The sequence below is a fragment of the Furipterus horrens genome, unplaced genomic scaffold (assembly GCF_987537825.1).
Source record: "Furipterus horrens unplaced genomic scaffold, mFurHor1.1.pri manual_scaffold_2, whole genome shotgun sequence".
Lineage (NCBI taxonomy): Eukaryota > Metazoa > Chordata > Mammalia > Chiroptera > Furipteridae > Furipterus > Furipterus horrens.
In genome coordinates this window covers 8,085,425-8,098,489 of record NW_028327172.1, presented here as the reverse complement: position 1 = coordinate 8,098,489, position 13,065 = coordinate 8,085,425, and the positions used below count along the sequence as shown (strand labels likewise).

Here is a 13,065-nt window from a genome sequence, read left to right as displayed (position 1 = left end):
GGCCAACCAAAGGAGGCCCCGCCCCCGGAGGCTCCGCCCCGTCGCTTACCGCCAGAGTCCCGAGTACCCGGATGTGGGTTCCCGTTGTGGGTCCCTGGGAAGCGGCGGTGTCTATGGGGTTAGTGATGGGGCAGTAGGGTGCTCGGGCAAGTTGCGACGACGCCCGGAAGCCCTCGGAGCTGACCCGCCGTCCTCAGCCCCTGTCCGCGACCCTCACCCTAACCCAGGCCCCGTCTTATCCCAGCCCACTGCTCCAGAGCCCTCGGGGGTGTTCATTCTTTTGGAACCGGAAGAACTGCAGAGGCCTACGGAGGGAAGGGAGGTGACAGCAGTTTGTGCACCTCCCAGGCTAGAACCAAGGTCCGTTCCTCCCTCCCGTTAGCCCTCCCAGTTCCTCCAAACGCAGCCGGTACCCTCACGTTGCCCTAGAGTGGCCGATCACCCCGCCTTACCTGGGGGTGGGGGGACACCAGGAGACTCGCCTCTCCCCTTGGAACTGTTTCATTCAGACTTGGAGGACCCACCAGGCCACTTGCCCAGCGCTTTTAGTGCTCTTGTTGCTGTACAAACCCTGACCTCAACTACAAAAACAGGATTTCCCTAGCGAGCACCTTAATGACCCAGGAAAGCAGCTCTGCAACTTCCAGGCCACGTCGTATCCCACAGGCCCTGCGAGGAGGAGAACCAGGAGAACCGGGTGGTCCGGAGCCCCTGCAGAATGCCACGGAGGGTGCAACCCCCATTTTACAGATGAGGAAGCTGAGGCTCGGGGGAGGTGGTTTACCTAAGATCCCCCAGCAAGTCAGAGGCAGAGCTAGGTGTAGAGCCAGGTTCGGATTCTTTGCATTGCAGGCGCATCCAAGGAGCCTCAGACCGTGAATGACTCCCAAGACACCTCGGAACCAGGCTGAACTGACAGGAGCTAAAACGCCTTTGGGGTTTCCGTGTGCTATTTCCCACACCAGGGACTCTGCCTTTGGAGGCATTGGATTGTCTATAGAAAAAACAGCAGCTTTGTAGGAAGACTAGACATACATTTAAGTCCTGGCCCTTATTAGTGTGACCTTGAACATGTCCCTAGAGCCCTCTGAGTCATTTTCCCAGAAGTGAAATTTACTAACAGGCCCAGTTGTCTCCCTCTTGGTTTGGTACCAGCACCAACAAGAAGAGCAAGTGGGTGAAGAGCTTTGCAAACGTATTCAGTGCATATGATGCTCATGTAAGAGATGCAGTTCTTCTGTGTGTCCCTTTGCCTCTTAGTGATGTGTGTGCTGCTCTGGGGCACAAAGGCAGCCCTGTGCCCAACGTGGCTAGATCTGCCTCCTGCAGCCAAGTGCAGGTGTGAACCTTGGTCAGCCCCCACGCTCCTGTCCATCCCCAGCCCGTGTTCTGGAATTTAGACTTGGATCAAAGTCTGGGGCAATTCCCTAATCACTGGAAGCAAGATTGTGCCGTAGGCTGCGAGGGCCTTCAGCAGCACGTATTCTTACCCTCTCCTGCAGGAGCTGCTGCCGCTTTCCCTGTGCTCAGACCCGGGCAGCACCCGCAGGATCGCCTACCCTCTGGCAGCTCAGTGCAAAGGTGTGAGCCCAGCTTGCTTGCTTCAGAGCCTCCCCACCATGGTGAGTCTCATGAGGACCAGGGCTGGGGAAGGACATTCTGGGCTTGGAGCAGTAGGGGGTCGGAGGGGATGCCAGCCCCGGGCATGCTGGAGTTTTCTTACACTCCAGCCAAGAGATGCTTTCTAAGGTTCAGAGAGGGTCCCTCTCCGGACCTGGTCCCTGCTTCCCGCCAGTTCCCAGCCAGTCCAGCCACACCTGGGGCTGCAACCTCTGAGTCCCTCCAAGGGCCATCTGCCCCCGGTCTGAGTCACGTCTTTAGATTAGAACATTGACAGTTACCTACTCTGTAATACGCACTGTACTGGTCACAGAAGGAGCCGTGAAGAAGGATCCGGTGCGTGTTCCTTAGCCTGGGCTTGTGTGACCTGGTCCCATAGGCGGAAACTTCACTCTGGGAAGCGCAGCATCGCTAAGCGTTGCTCCATGCTCACTCTAGAAGTGATATGAACGAAAGCAGGCCTTGGACAGACCTAGGTTCAACTTTCAGCCTGCCACTGACCAGCTGTGTGACCTGATACAGAGACTTGACCTCTCTGAGCCTCTTTCTCTTTGCAATATGAGGCATTTTAAGGCCTTCCTCCAAGGAGCTGGGCGGTATTTATCAGGCCAGAGCCCTGGGGCCTTGCACAGTAACTAATCTACTTCCTTTCCCTTCCTGTTCCCTCAGACTGCTGGGAGCCAGGGATAGCATTGGTCCCACGCCCTCCTCTGGCTCTGGTATGGGAATGGTTGCAAATTCCAGGCAGGACAGGCTGTCAGTGATGGCAAGGGGTCGCCTTCCTGGAGAGTGTTGGCGCTGGAGGCTGGGCTTGGGGTCGAGATCAGTCACAACTTCATGGCATATCCAGGCCCGGGCAGGCTCTGAGAGCCACGAGCCCGTGCCCTCCCTGGGGCAAGACCTCTGCCACTCCCCGTCTCCCTTCAGCCCCTGGGGAAAGCAGCGTGATAAGGCCGAAATGGAACCAGCTCTAGAGCCAGGCAGACCTGGGCATTTGCTGGCTGTGTGACCTTGGGCACAGTCACTTCACTGTGCCTCAGTTTCCTCACCAGGCCAATCTTTCCCCCCCTAGGGTTAGTGGGAAGATTAAATGAGACATGTTCAAAAGCACGCAGAAGCAGTCTGGCTCTCAGGCTGCTTAGGGACGGAGTTGACCTTATTATTCTGCTCTTCCCCTGTTGACCTGGGTTGTTTCCTTGTCTGGAACAGGTGGCTTGGTTCTGGCCCCTGCCAGACCCAGGGAAGATCAAAGTCTACACTAAAGAACCTGCTGCCCACAGGCCTGAGGAAGGAGCCTCTGGAAGTGCACCTTGCCAGGACCTGGCTCAGCGGCAGGCTGCCCCCAGGGCCTGGCCACCAGGTGGTGCTGGGAGCCTGGCCTGCCCAGTCCCTTTTAGGCCCAGTCTCACTCTCTTTGGGACAAAAGTAGGAGCTGGATGGGAACTGCAAACCTCCTCCTGCTAGCTCCAGCTTTTTGAAAAAGGAAGTAGCTCCGTTTTACTCAGCTTTTACTATGTGACAGGCATATACTCTATTACATCCTCATTTTGCAGAAGACTTGAAGCTTAGAACAGTGAGGTGTCTTCACTGAATTCTCACAGCTGATGGAGGCACAAGGGATTTGAGCCCAGGTGCCTATGCCTGCAGCACCCAAATCCTTAACCACTCAAGCCCCATGCCACCCACTTCTTCCCACAGCCCCGTGTCAGCTCAGCTATAGCTCTCAGGCCAGCCTGCCCATGACCCTCCCACCTGAGGCTCTGGGTGACCAGGTTCCTTCATCTGCTTGTGAGATCCTACGTACCTCTCCCGGATGGTCACTGGTAGCTCAGGTCCTTTTATCTTGCTTCCGGGCGTGGTCACCATACTGTTTCACACCTCCAGACCTTGGCGTATACTCTCCCCCTACCTGGAATATCACTCTTCCCTATGCGCCCCTCCCTCCCTTTTACCTTCCTGACTCCTACTTACCCTTTTCAAAGACTTCCAGGATCTGCTAAGGGGGCTAAGGCCCCCTGGTCTGTGCCCCTGCGGCACATGGGCACTTCCCTCATGTAGCACGTCCCCACAGAGTGTGGAAATGATCTCTGTGTTTTCCATCGAGGGCAGGACCAGCATTCCTTTTTTTTTTTTTTTTAAAGATTTTATTTATTTTTAGAGTGAGGGGAAGGGAGGGAGAAAGAGGGAGAGAAATGTCAATGTGTGGTCGCCTCTCCAGTGCCCCCAACTGGGGACCTGGCCTGCAACCCAGGCATGTGCCCTGAGTGGGAATCAAACTGGCGACCCTTTGGTTCGCAGACCAGTGCTCAGTCCACTGAGCCACACCAGCCAGGACAGGTCCAGCATTCTTTATGTCTTTACACACAGTGCCTAGCCCTGGCCTGGCGCTCCGAGAGGCTCAGGTAGTATACTGTTTGCCCTCATTAACAGTCCACGGCCTGTATGGCCTCTGCCCCTGGTACAGGAGCCTCAGCCTAGGGCTTCTCCTCCTTTGACAGAAAAGGACTGTTGGGCCCCAGTTTCATTAAGTTTTTTATACTCAGTATTCCAGTCCCCCATTCTCTTTGTATTGAAGCCATTCTTCAGGATAAATTTGAGCCATAGTCCAAACCATTTCATTAGTCGGACAAAGGATAACAAAATACAAATTGAGAAGAGAACTCATAGAAATATCCACCTGATAAAATGACACCCAATTCTGTGTGTCCCTGGAGTTCCTGAGTGGGCATGGAAGAGGGGTCTTGGCCATAGCAGTGTGACTGGGTAGGGCAGGGGCCAGGCCACACCTGAACCCTTCTCCCCCCTCCTCTCCCATAGACCTCCAAAAAGCTGGTGAACTCGGTAGCAGGCTGTGCTGATGATGCCCTTGCCGGCCTGGTGGCCTGCAACCCCAGCCTGCAGCTCCTTCAGGGCCACCGGGTGGCCCTCCGTTCTGACCTGGACAGCCTCAAGGGCCGAGTGGCACTGCTGTCAGGTGGGGGCTCTGGCCATGAGCCTGCCCATGCTGGTGAGTACCCCAGGCCGGTGAGTACCCCAGGCCGGAGGCAGGGGGTGGGTGCTGAGCAGAGTGGGTGGGGGCTCCAGGGAGATCATCAGTGCTGCTAGGAGGTCCAGAGCCCAGCCCAGTCAGGAACCGGGTCCTGGTTCCCACTCTCCCACTCTGAGCAGTGATGTGGGGCCAGTTTGGGCCTCTGTCTGGGCCTCAGTCTCCATAGCTCCTAAAAGTAAGTGGTGAGGCCAAATGATCTCTCAGGCCGTTCCAGCTCTGAGAGTCAGTGATTCTGTGAGTCCTCCTGGCCTTCCAGCTAACCCGTCACCTCCTCCGTGAAGCTGTTCTGACTCTTGTCTTGCATCAGGCACACAGTGGGGCCCACCACACCGTGAGGCTCAGGGGCATGGGAAGGCCCAGGGACAGCAGACACAAGCCTGCACCCCGCACCCTCTCTCCACCCACCTCCAGGTTTCATAGGGAAGGGGATGCTGACGGGGGTCATCGCGGGAGCTGTGTTCACCTCCCCAGCCGTGGGCAGCATCCTGGCAGCCATCAGGGCAGTGGCCCAGGTGGGCACAGGTAAGCCTGGCGAGCAGGAGGGGCTGCTGCCAAGAGGACAAGCTGAGGGAGGGGGCGAGGACAAGCACTGATGGGCCCCTGGCGGCTGCTTCTGCAGTGGGGACCCTCCTCATCGTGAAGAACTACACTGGAGATCGGCTCAACTTCGGCCTGGCCAGGGAGCAGGCCCGGGCTGAGGGCATCCCTGTGGAGATGGTGGTCATTGGGGATGACAGCGCCTTCAACGTCCTAAAGAAGGCAGGCAGGCGGGGCCTCTGCGGCACGGTGCTCATCCACAAGGTGAGGGTCCCCATGCAGGACATGGGCTGGCCAGCCCCTCCTGGCCTGCTGTCCCCTGGCAGCACCTGGTACCTGGACCCCTCCAACCACCCCACCCCAGTCGTATTCCCAAATTCCTCTACAGCACTCGTCCATCCTCCTCAGAGCCCTGCCCTTCCTGTCCCAGCCTTGGTTCGCGCTCACCTGCTGGGGCCCGGGTCGCTGCAGCTGCCTCCTCACTGGGCTTCCCTGCCTGCCCCCTGCTTACCCTTCCAGTCTCTTCCCACACTCCCCCAGAGGAGTCTTTTGAAGACATGTGTCTGATCAGGCTGCTCACCTGCTGAAAGCCGCCAGGGTTGCCTGAGTCAGCCCAGCTCCTAGGTCTGGCGCCCGCCACGCTCTTGCGCCTCCCTCTGAACTTTCCAAGTCCATCCCCATCATCCCTCCGTGCCCTTATGCTCCGTTAATACCAGTTCCCTGTACCACCAGGCTGCGGCTCACCTTTGGGGCTTTCCTCCTGCGGTATCCACAGCCTTGAGGGTCCTTCCCTCCAGCTAATCCACTGTTCCGTCAAGGTCCTGCTCCGATGTCTCCCCGTCTGGGACCTTTCCCTCCCGCTGCACTGAGCTGGTTAGGGGCCCCTCCTCAGTGGTCCCGTCACGTCCTATCATGAACCTTGCACTGAATGTTCAATTAGTGTGTGTCTGCTTCCCCAGCCCCTCCCCAGACTGAGTTCCTTCAAGGAAGGGACTGTGAGTTAGTCCTTTTTTCTTTTTTTTTTTCATTTGGGCACATACTAGATGCTTGGAAAAAAGCGGGTGGGTGGATAGACAGATGGGTGAGTGGGTGGGTAGGTAGATGAGTGGGTGGGTGGGTGGATGGATGAGTGGATGGATGGATAGATGGGTAAATGGGTGAGTGGATGGGTAGGTGGGTAAAGTGACCCACAGCGTATATGCCCTGGAGAAAGAGCTCTAAGAATCAGAAAACTGGCCATCAGCTGGCTATGTGACATTAGACAAGCTATCTCCCCTCTCTGGGCCCATTTCTCCATTTGTAAAGTTCCTTCTGGCTCCAACACATTGGGATTCTTAGAGATTCCTGGCTGGTTCGTTGTGGATATAGATACACTCTGTTCTGCCCTAAACATGACGGGCCAGGTTGATGTGGCAGGACTCAGAGAGTCCCTCTGGTCAACTAGAAACTCATTCCCAGCCTCTCTTCAGCCCTCAAGTGCTACAGTGACTGTTTCCCCATTGGGGGCTTATTTCTATGTGGGTGCAGGTGGCAGGTGCCCTGGCTGAGGCAGGTGTGGGGCTGGAGGAGATCACAGAGCGGGTGAGCAATGTTGCCAAGGCCATGGGTGAGTACCAGCCCAGGGACTGGGAAGCGGGGAGGGAAGAGGAGGCTGACCTTGGGACTGGGAGTAGGTTCCCAGCAGCTGTGTAGGAAGACTTGCCCAGTTATTCCCCAGGGGCTGACGGAAGGTCTCCCTGGGGAGCCTCTGGGACTGGTAGCCTTGGGTCCCAGGGCTAGGTTTCTCTTTCCTCTGAGACAAAGAGGCTGCCCTGTCTAATGCCCTGACTGATGCCAATAGCTGAGTGGTCATCCCGTGTATACTTCATTTCTCGTAGGAACCCTGGGAGTGAGTTTGTCCTCCTGCAGTGTCCCTGGTTCCATACCCACTTTTGAACTTGCAGCTGATGAAGTAGAGCTAGGCCTGGGTAAGCTGTGGCCACCCCTGCTCCAGCCATGCCTGCTCCCTGAGTTCTCCCCACCTCTTATGCCCTGGGACCATCTCCCTGGTCCTTTCAGCTTCCCTGGAGCTGTCACCTAGGTGGTCTTGGTGTTTTTAAATGGGCACATGAAGCCCTTCTGGCCCAAGCTGCCTGATTTCTACCTGCTTTGCCATCTACACCCGCAGCCCCAGCCACGGGAGGCTCCGTGCACTGCCCGCCTCCCTGCCTTTGTTCACGTCATTCCGGGTCCTCTGCCAAAATGCTGCCCTTCTTTCAAAGGCCGCCCTAGCTGCAATGCTTTCCCTCTTTCTCCTGTGCTTCCAAAGTGATGGGCAAAGGCCTCATATTGCTTCAGTGTGACTGCCTCTGGGTAAAGCTACTTAACTAGTTAAAAGTTAAGCTCCTGGCTGTATCTGCCACCACGCCACAGCTCCTCAAGAGCAGAAATGGTGTATTTTTTTCTTATTCTGCCCATTGCTACCCCACTCCCCACGTACACAGCACCTCGCCTAGCACTGAGTAAATCTTGATAAAAACACAACGAGCGAATCCCAGGCCTGAGCGTGTCAGCAGTGACTGCGTCTCTCCACAGGGATCCACGGGGAAGCTGGCGTGCGCCGGATAAAGGTAGGTGGACTCCCGGGCCCAGGCTAGTCTAAGGCCAAGGCCCTCGGGCACAGCTCAGTCCCGGTCCCCCCGGCAGATGGCAACAGCTGACGAGATTGTGACGCACATGCTTGACCACATGACCAGCTCCTCCAATGTGTCCCGTGTGCCTGTGCAGGCCGGTGAGGGGCTGTTACGCCTTTTGTCTCCCAGCCCTTCCTCCCCGCTTGGGGGAGGAGTCCAGAGAGTCTCACGAGGGTGTCGTGTCTGCCCACAGGCTCCTCAGTGGTGCTGATAGTCAACAACCTGGGTGGCCTGTCATTCCTGGAACTGGGCATCATCGCTGACGCTGCGGTCCGCTCTCTGGGTGAGCCCCACCCTGGAAGGGGACCTCCCAACTCCCGAGCTTCTTCCCTCCAGCCCTTTGAAGCTGGACCTAAGAAACGCCCCTGAGGTAGAGTCTCGTGATGGCCTGGAGCTTGGGCTGTGCCTTCCGAGGAGCCTGAGTTAGATCACGACTGCCACCTAATGGCTGTGAGCACTGAGCCTGCCCCCTGTCTGCAGAGCGGGGATAAAAGTCAGAGTACCTTCCTCATCATGTTGTGAGGATGAACTGAAACTAAACACACACAGCACACTGAGCACAGGGCCCGGCCCCTGGAGGAGCTCAGTGAATGAGACCCAGAATTACCTATCTGCCCCTAAAGGAGGGACTTGGCCTAGGACTGTGGTGATTTAGGGCATTATGGAGGAATGCCCTGACCTGAGCAGACCTGACCATCTCCCTGCTGACGTCAGGGCCCCAGCTTCCAAAGTCCTTGTTTTTCTCTTATTCTGTTTCTTTATCTGATGCTGGGCAATGCGGGAGATGGAGGGAGTACCGCCCTTCCCACCTTCCCTCACAGAGATGTCCATACTTTGTTACTGCAGAGGGCCGTGGGGTAAAGATTGCCCGTGCCCTGGTGGGCACCTTCATGTCAGCCCTGGAGATGCCTGGCCTTTCTCTCACCCTTCTGCTGGTGGATGAGCCCCTCCTGAAACTGATAGGTGAGACCTAGAACCTTGGGTCATTCAAGCCAGGGCTTCTCATAGCTGCAAGGAGCCAGGGGGACTTCGAGAGACCCCATCAGGGCTGACCATGACAATCAGTCCCCCGTGGAGAGGCCCTTCCTGACTTCTCCAGCCTTCTCCAGCTCTCATGTGACTGGAGGAGCTGGTATTAGGATCATCCCCAGGGACAGTCCCACCTGTTCCCTGGCCTGCCAGCCTATGTCTAAGAGTCACCCTGCTGTCACTAGATGCTGAAACCACCGCATCAGCCTGGCCTAACGTGCCCAGGGTCCCCGTGACCGGGCGGAAGCGGACCAGGGCAGCCCCCACCGAGCCCCTGGACACCCCTGATTCCACTGCTGCAGGAGGTACCAAGTCCAGCTGTTGGGGCAGGTGGCCCAGGGCACTGGCCTGAGCCCTGAAGGGTGAGGGGTGTGCAGGGGCCCTGACACCCAGGCCTCCCACACCCTCATGTTCGGTTGTGAGAAGGACCAGGCGCCCTCTTCCGCACTGTCCTCCCCTCCAGGCTTAGCCTCGAAGCGGATCGTGCTGGTGCTGGAGCGGGTGTGCAGTACCCTCCTGGGCCTGGAGGAACACCTGAATGCCCTGGACCGCGCTGCCGGTGACGGGGACTGTGGCACCACCCACAGCCGTGCTGCCAGAGGTTGGTGCCAGGGCCCCTCCGGGGTCAAGGCGGGCTGGTGACACATTGATTCTGAGACTTTGCCATTTCATGACCCAGAACAATTTCAGAAACATCTGGAGTGCTGACATGGGTTGCCAACTCTTCTTCTGCCAAGCACGGTCATTCACAAGACCCAGCACCCCTTCCGCCTGTTCTCACAGAGGAAAGACCCTCCTCACACTACAGATGCAGGGAGGTTGCTATTGTGGAACAAATGTACCCCTTTGCAGTGAATAATAACTTTAGATTCAAAGGGACCTCATTCTATGGCCCTTATTTTTCTCAGCTTCCCTGGACTAATGAACAGTTCGTAGTTGTCCAGCATCATTCAGTTAAGAAAAATATATTTAGCCCTGACCAGTGTGGTTCAGTGGGTTGGGCATTGTCCTGCAAAGCAAAAGGTGGCTGATTCGATTGCTAGTCAGGGCACATGCCTGGGCTGCAGGGTCGGTCCCCAGTTGGCGTGCATATGATAGGCAACCAATTGATATTTCTCTTTCAAATATTTATTTTTTTTAGAGCAAGGGGAAGGGAGGGAGAAAGAGAGAGAGAGAAACATCAACATGCGAGATAACTATCTACTGGTTGCCTCTCACATAGCCCCTGATCAGGGATCTGGCCCACAACCCAGGCATGTGTCCTGGCTGGAAATCAAACCAGTGACTTTTTGGTTCATAGGCTGATGCTCAATCCACTGAGCCACACCAGCCAGGGCAAAATAAAATATATTTTTTAAATGTATTTAGTGCCTATCATGGGCCAGGCACTGCTCTCAACTCTGGATACAATAGAGAGCAAAGCAGATAAAAATCACTGCCCTAATGGCCTGTGTTCTGGCGGGGAGACAATAAACAATCAGTAAAAGATAAAAGATGGCAGCGGAAAGGGCTGAGGAGGAAAACGAAGCAGGGGAAGCACAGTACAGAACGGCAGGTGAGGGCGTTCAGGCAGGCCTCACTGCTGGGCGACTGCCGCGGTCCCTGTCAGTCACCACGTCCGCTCCCCTCCACACTGCACACTGGATGTAGAAAGGGAGCCTGGGAATCTCTCCATGGGGGTTCCCTCAGCCTCTTCCAGGGCTCATTCCTGCTGCCTGGCAGTGGAGTGCGGGTATTTATTGGGAGGGAGGGTCTCTGAATTCCTCGCCATCTCTCTGCCTGCAGCAATCCAGGAGTGGCTGAAGGAGGGTCCACCCCCTGCCAGCCCTGCCCAGCTTCTCTCCAAATTGTCCTTCCTGCTACTGGAGAAGATGGGAGGCTCCTCTGGGGCAGTGAGTGCAAGCTGTTCCCAGGGACAGAGGGCTGATACGAAGGGGTCCCCGATTGGCTGAGGCCCAAGCCAGACCCCAGTGCTCAAATCCTGGTGCTCCTCAGCTCTATGGCTTGTTCCTGACTGCTGCAACCCAGCCCCTCAAGGCCGAGACTGACCTCCCAGCCTGGTCTGCTGCCATGGATGCCGGCCTGGAGGCCATGCAGAAGTGAGCCAGAGCCCTGTGCCTTAGACCAGGGGTAGCCGGGGAGGCGGTTGATGTCACCAGCTCCCAGCCAGGCCCTGTCCCCACCCCCAAAGTGATTCCCTCCAGTGAACCTCATTTTCTCTCTTCCTCTGCAGGTATGGAAAGGCTGCCCCTGGGGACAGGACTATGGTGTGTATGGGCCCAGCCCTCCCCCCCTTTGATTATAGAGGCCCTGAAGCCCACCCTTAATGGCAAGGCCTGTGCTCAGCTCCCCTCTCCCTCACCTCGTCCAGCTGGATTCTCTGTGGGCAGCAGGACAGGAGCTCCAAGCCTGGAAGAACCCGGGGGCTGATCTGTTACAGATCCTAACCAAGGCTGTTAAGGTGAGTGAAGCTGGGCCCCCCACCTGGGGAAACAGGCTTGGAGCAAGTTAATATCCTTCCTTTATTCCTCAGTTTCCTCCCCTGCAAATGGAGTTGCCTACCTGTCTCAGAGGGTGCTGTGACACCAAAGAGAAATAGAGCCCCAGCGTGGTATCTGGAACATAGCAGCCCCTCAGTAAACGGCGCCCCTTGCCCTGCTAGAGACAGGAGGGAGGAAACCTCTGTACGCTGGTGACAGTGCAGAGGGTCCTGACAGAGCTGGGACAGAAGGGTCCAGGGCCGATGGCAGGAGGGAGGCCTGGTGGCTTGTCCTTACGCCTGCTCCTCCCCTACCCTGGCCCCTCAGAGCGCAGAAGCTGCAGCCCAGGCCACCAAGAACATGGACGCTGGAGCTGGAAGAGCCAGTTATATCAGTTCTGCACGGCTGGATCAGCCAGACCCCGGGGCCGTGGCGGCTGCAGCCATTCTCCGGGCCATCCTGGAGGTCTTGCAGAGCCAGGGGGCGTGAATGCTCCCTGGGCCTCTGGGTCTGTCATTGTGCAAAGGCCGCCACTGTCACATCCTTCCGCCTCCCAGCTGCTACCCTCCCTCGCCTCTCAGGCTCATTCTCTGAGTCCAGCCTCCAGAGCTCCAGCGTAGAAACCGCAGGCCCAGAGCAGGTCACCTGCCTGTTCAGCACTGCCCCTTCCCTCCTCAGGACGGCTGGGGTCCTGGCGTCAACCTACTTTGTCCCCAGCCAACTCTGGGCCTCAGCAGTGAGGCATTTTCCCTGCGTGGCAGTACAGCCTTTAACTGGCTTCGCTGCCTTGGTTAAGACTCTCTGGGGAAAGCCTTCTGCACCTGAACCTGAGCCCGTGTGGAAAAACAAGCTAATAAACCACATTGAAGCCACAGCGCTTCTGCTTCCTCTGAGCGGCCTTCTTCCAAGTGTGTGAACACGTGACTCCACTGCTGCCCAGGGCCTGAGACCTCGGCCCCCGTCTGAGACGATCATGACCCATCTCCCACCAGCTGAGACCCACAAGCCGGGTCTGCACAGCTGGGCTGGCTCTGCTGGGGTCCCCAAACCTGTCCTCCTCCTGATGCACACAGCACACCTGAGGGTGTGCTTTTCTCAGCACTACACTAACACAGTCCACTGGTTCCTCAGGAACCAGATGGGACACCACGAGGAAGAGAAATCACCACATCTCAGGGCTCAGTGGTTGGGCAGAAACTGTGCCCAGCCCGGCCCTGGTGTCTCTAGAGCAGCCACTAATGGCACTGCCAAGCATGGCGCATGGTGGACAGGCCAGCAACACCTGACCCACACTTGATGCAGGGGAGCAGCTCAGGGACTGGCGTGGGCTCACATGGACACGGCTTTGGATCCTGGTTGTGCTTCTAACCAGCTACATACACTCAAGCCTATTATTTAGCCTCTGGAATCTGGAAAATCAGAATGGTACCTGCCTCGTGGGGATGTGGGAAAGGATTCAAATGAACTGATGGGGAAGCCCCCGGCAGTCCTGGGGCTCACTCACTGGGGTCTGCAACCGAGTCCTTCCATGTCATCTGCTCCACCACCAGGGGGCATCTACAGCCGGTCACACTGGGAGGGAGGGGCCTCTTTACTTGCATTGTCCTAACTTGACTGCAGGATCCCTCAATCCCTGGGTTTCTCTGCCCAGGGTCCCCCGTCCATCAGCCACCCCACA

General features: G+C 57.0%; 1 protein-coding gene across 2 annotated transcripts; it reads left to right on the top strand.

Annotated features, from left to right (window-relative positions):
* The first annotated feature begins 60 nt into the window (after positions 1-60).
* On the top strand, positions 61-12,261 carry TKFC (triokinase and FMN cyclase). Of its 2 annotated transcripts, XM_090260669.1 has the most exons (19): positions 61-118; positions 245-360; positions 1,503-1,622; positions 4,438-4,627; positions 5,081-5,191; positions 5,289-5,470; positions 6,734-6,812; positions 7,084-7,173; positions 7,781-7,815; positions 7,892-7,976; positions 8,072-8,161; positions 8,725-8,841; positions 9,093-9,212; positions 9,371-9,508; positions 10,693-10,799; positions 10,903-11,006; positions 11,141-11,174; positions 11,279-11,368; positions 11,715-12,261. In XM_090260669.1, exons 3-19 carry the CDS (start codon positions 1,620-1,622, stop codon positions 11,874-11,876), a joined length of 1,737 nt encoding a protein of 578 aa, XP_090116795.1. In that variant the 5' UTR covers positions 61-118; positions 245-360; positions 1,503-1,619; the 3' UTR covers positions 11,877-12,261. The 2 variants fall into 2 exon arrangements, with proteins under 2 accessions (XP_090116795.1, XP_090116804.1); XM_090260678.1 differs by lacking the exon at positions 245-360 and having other exon boundaries at positions 69-118.
* The last annotated feature ends 804 nt before the right edge of the window (positions 12,262-13,065 follow it).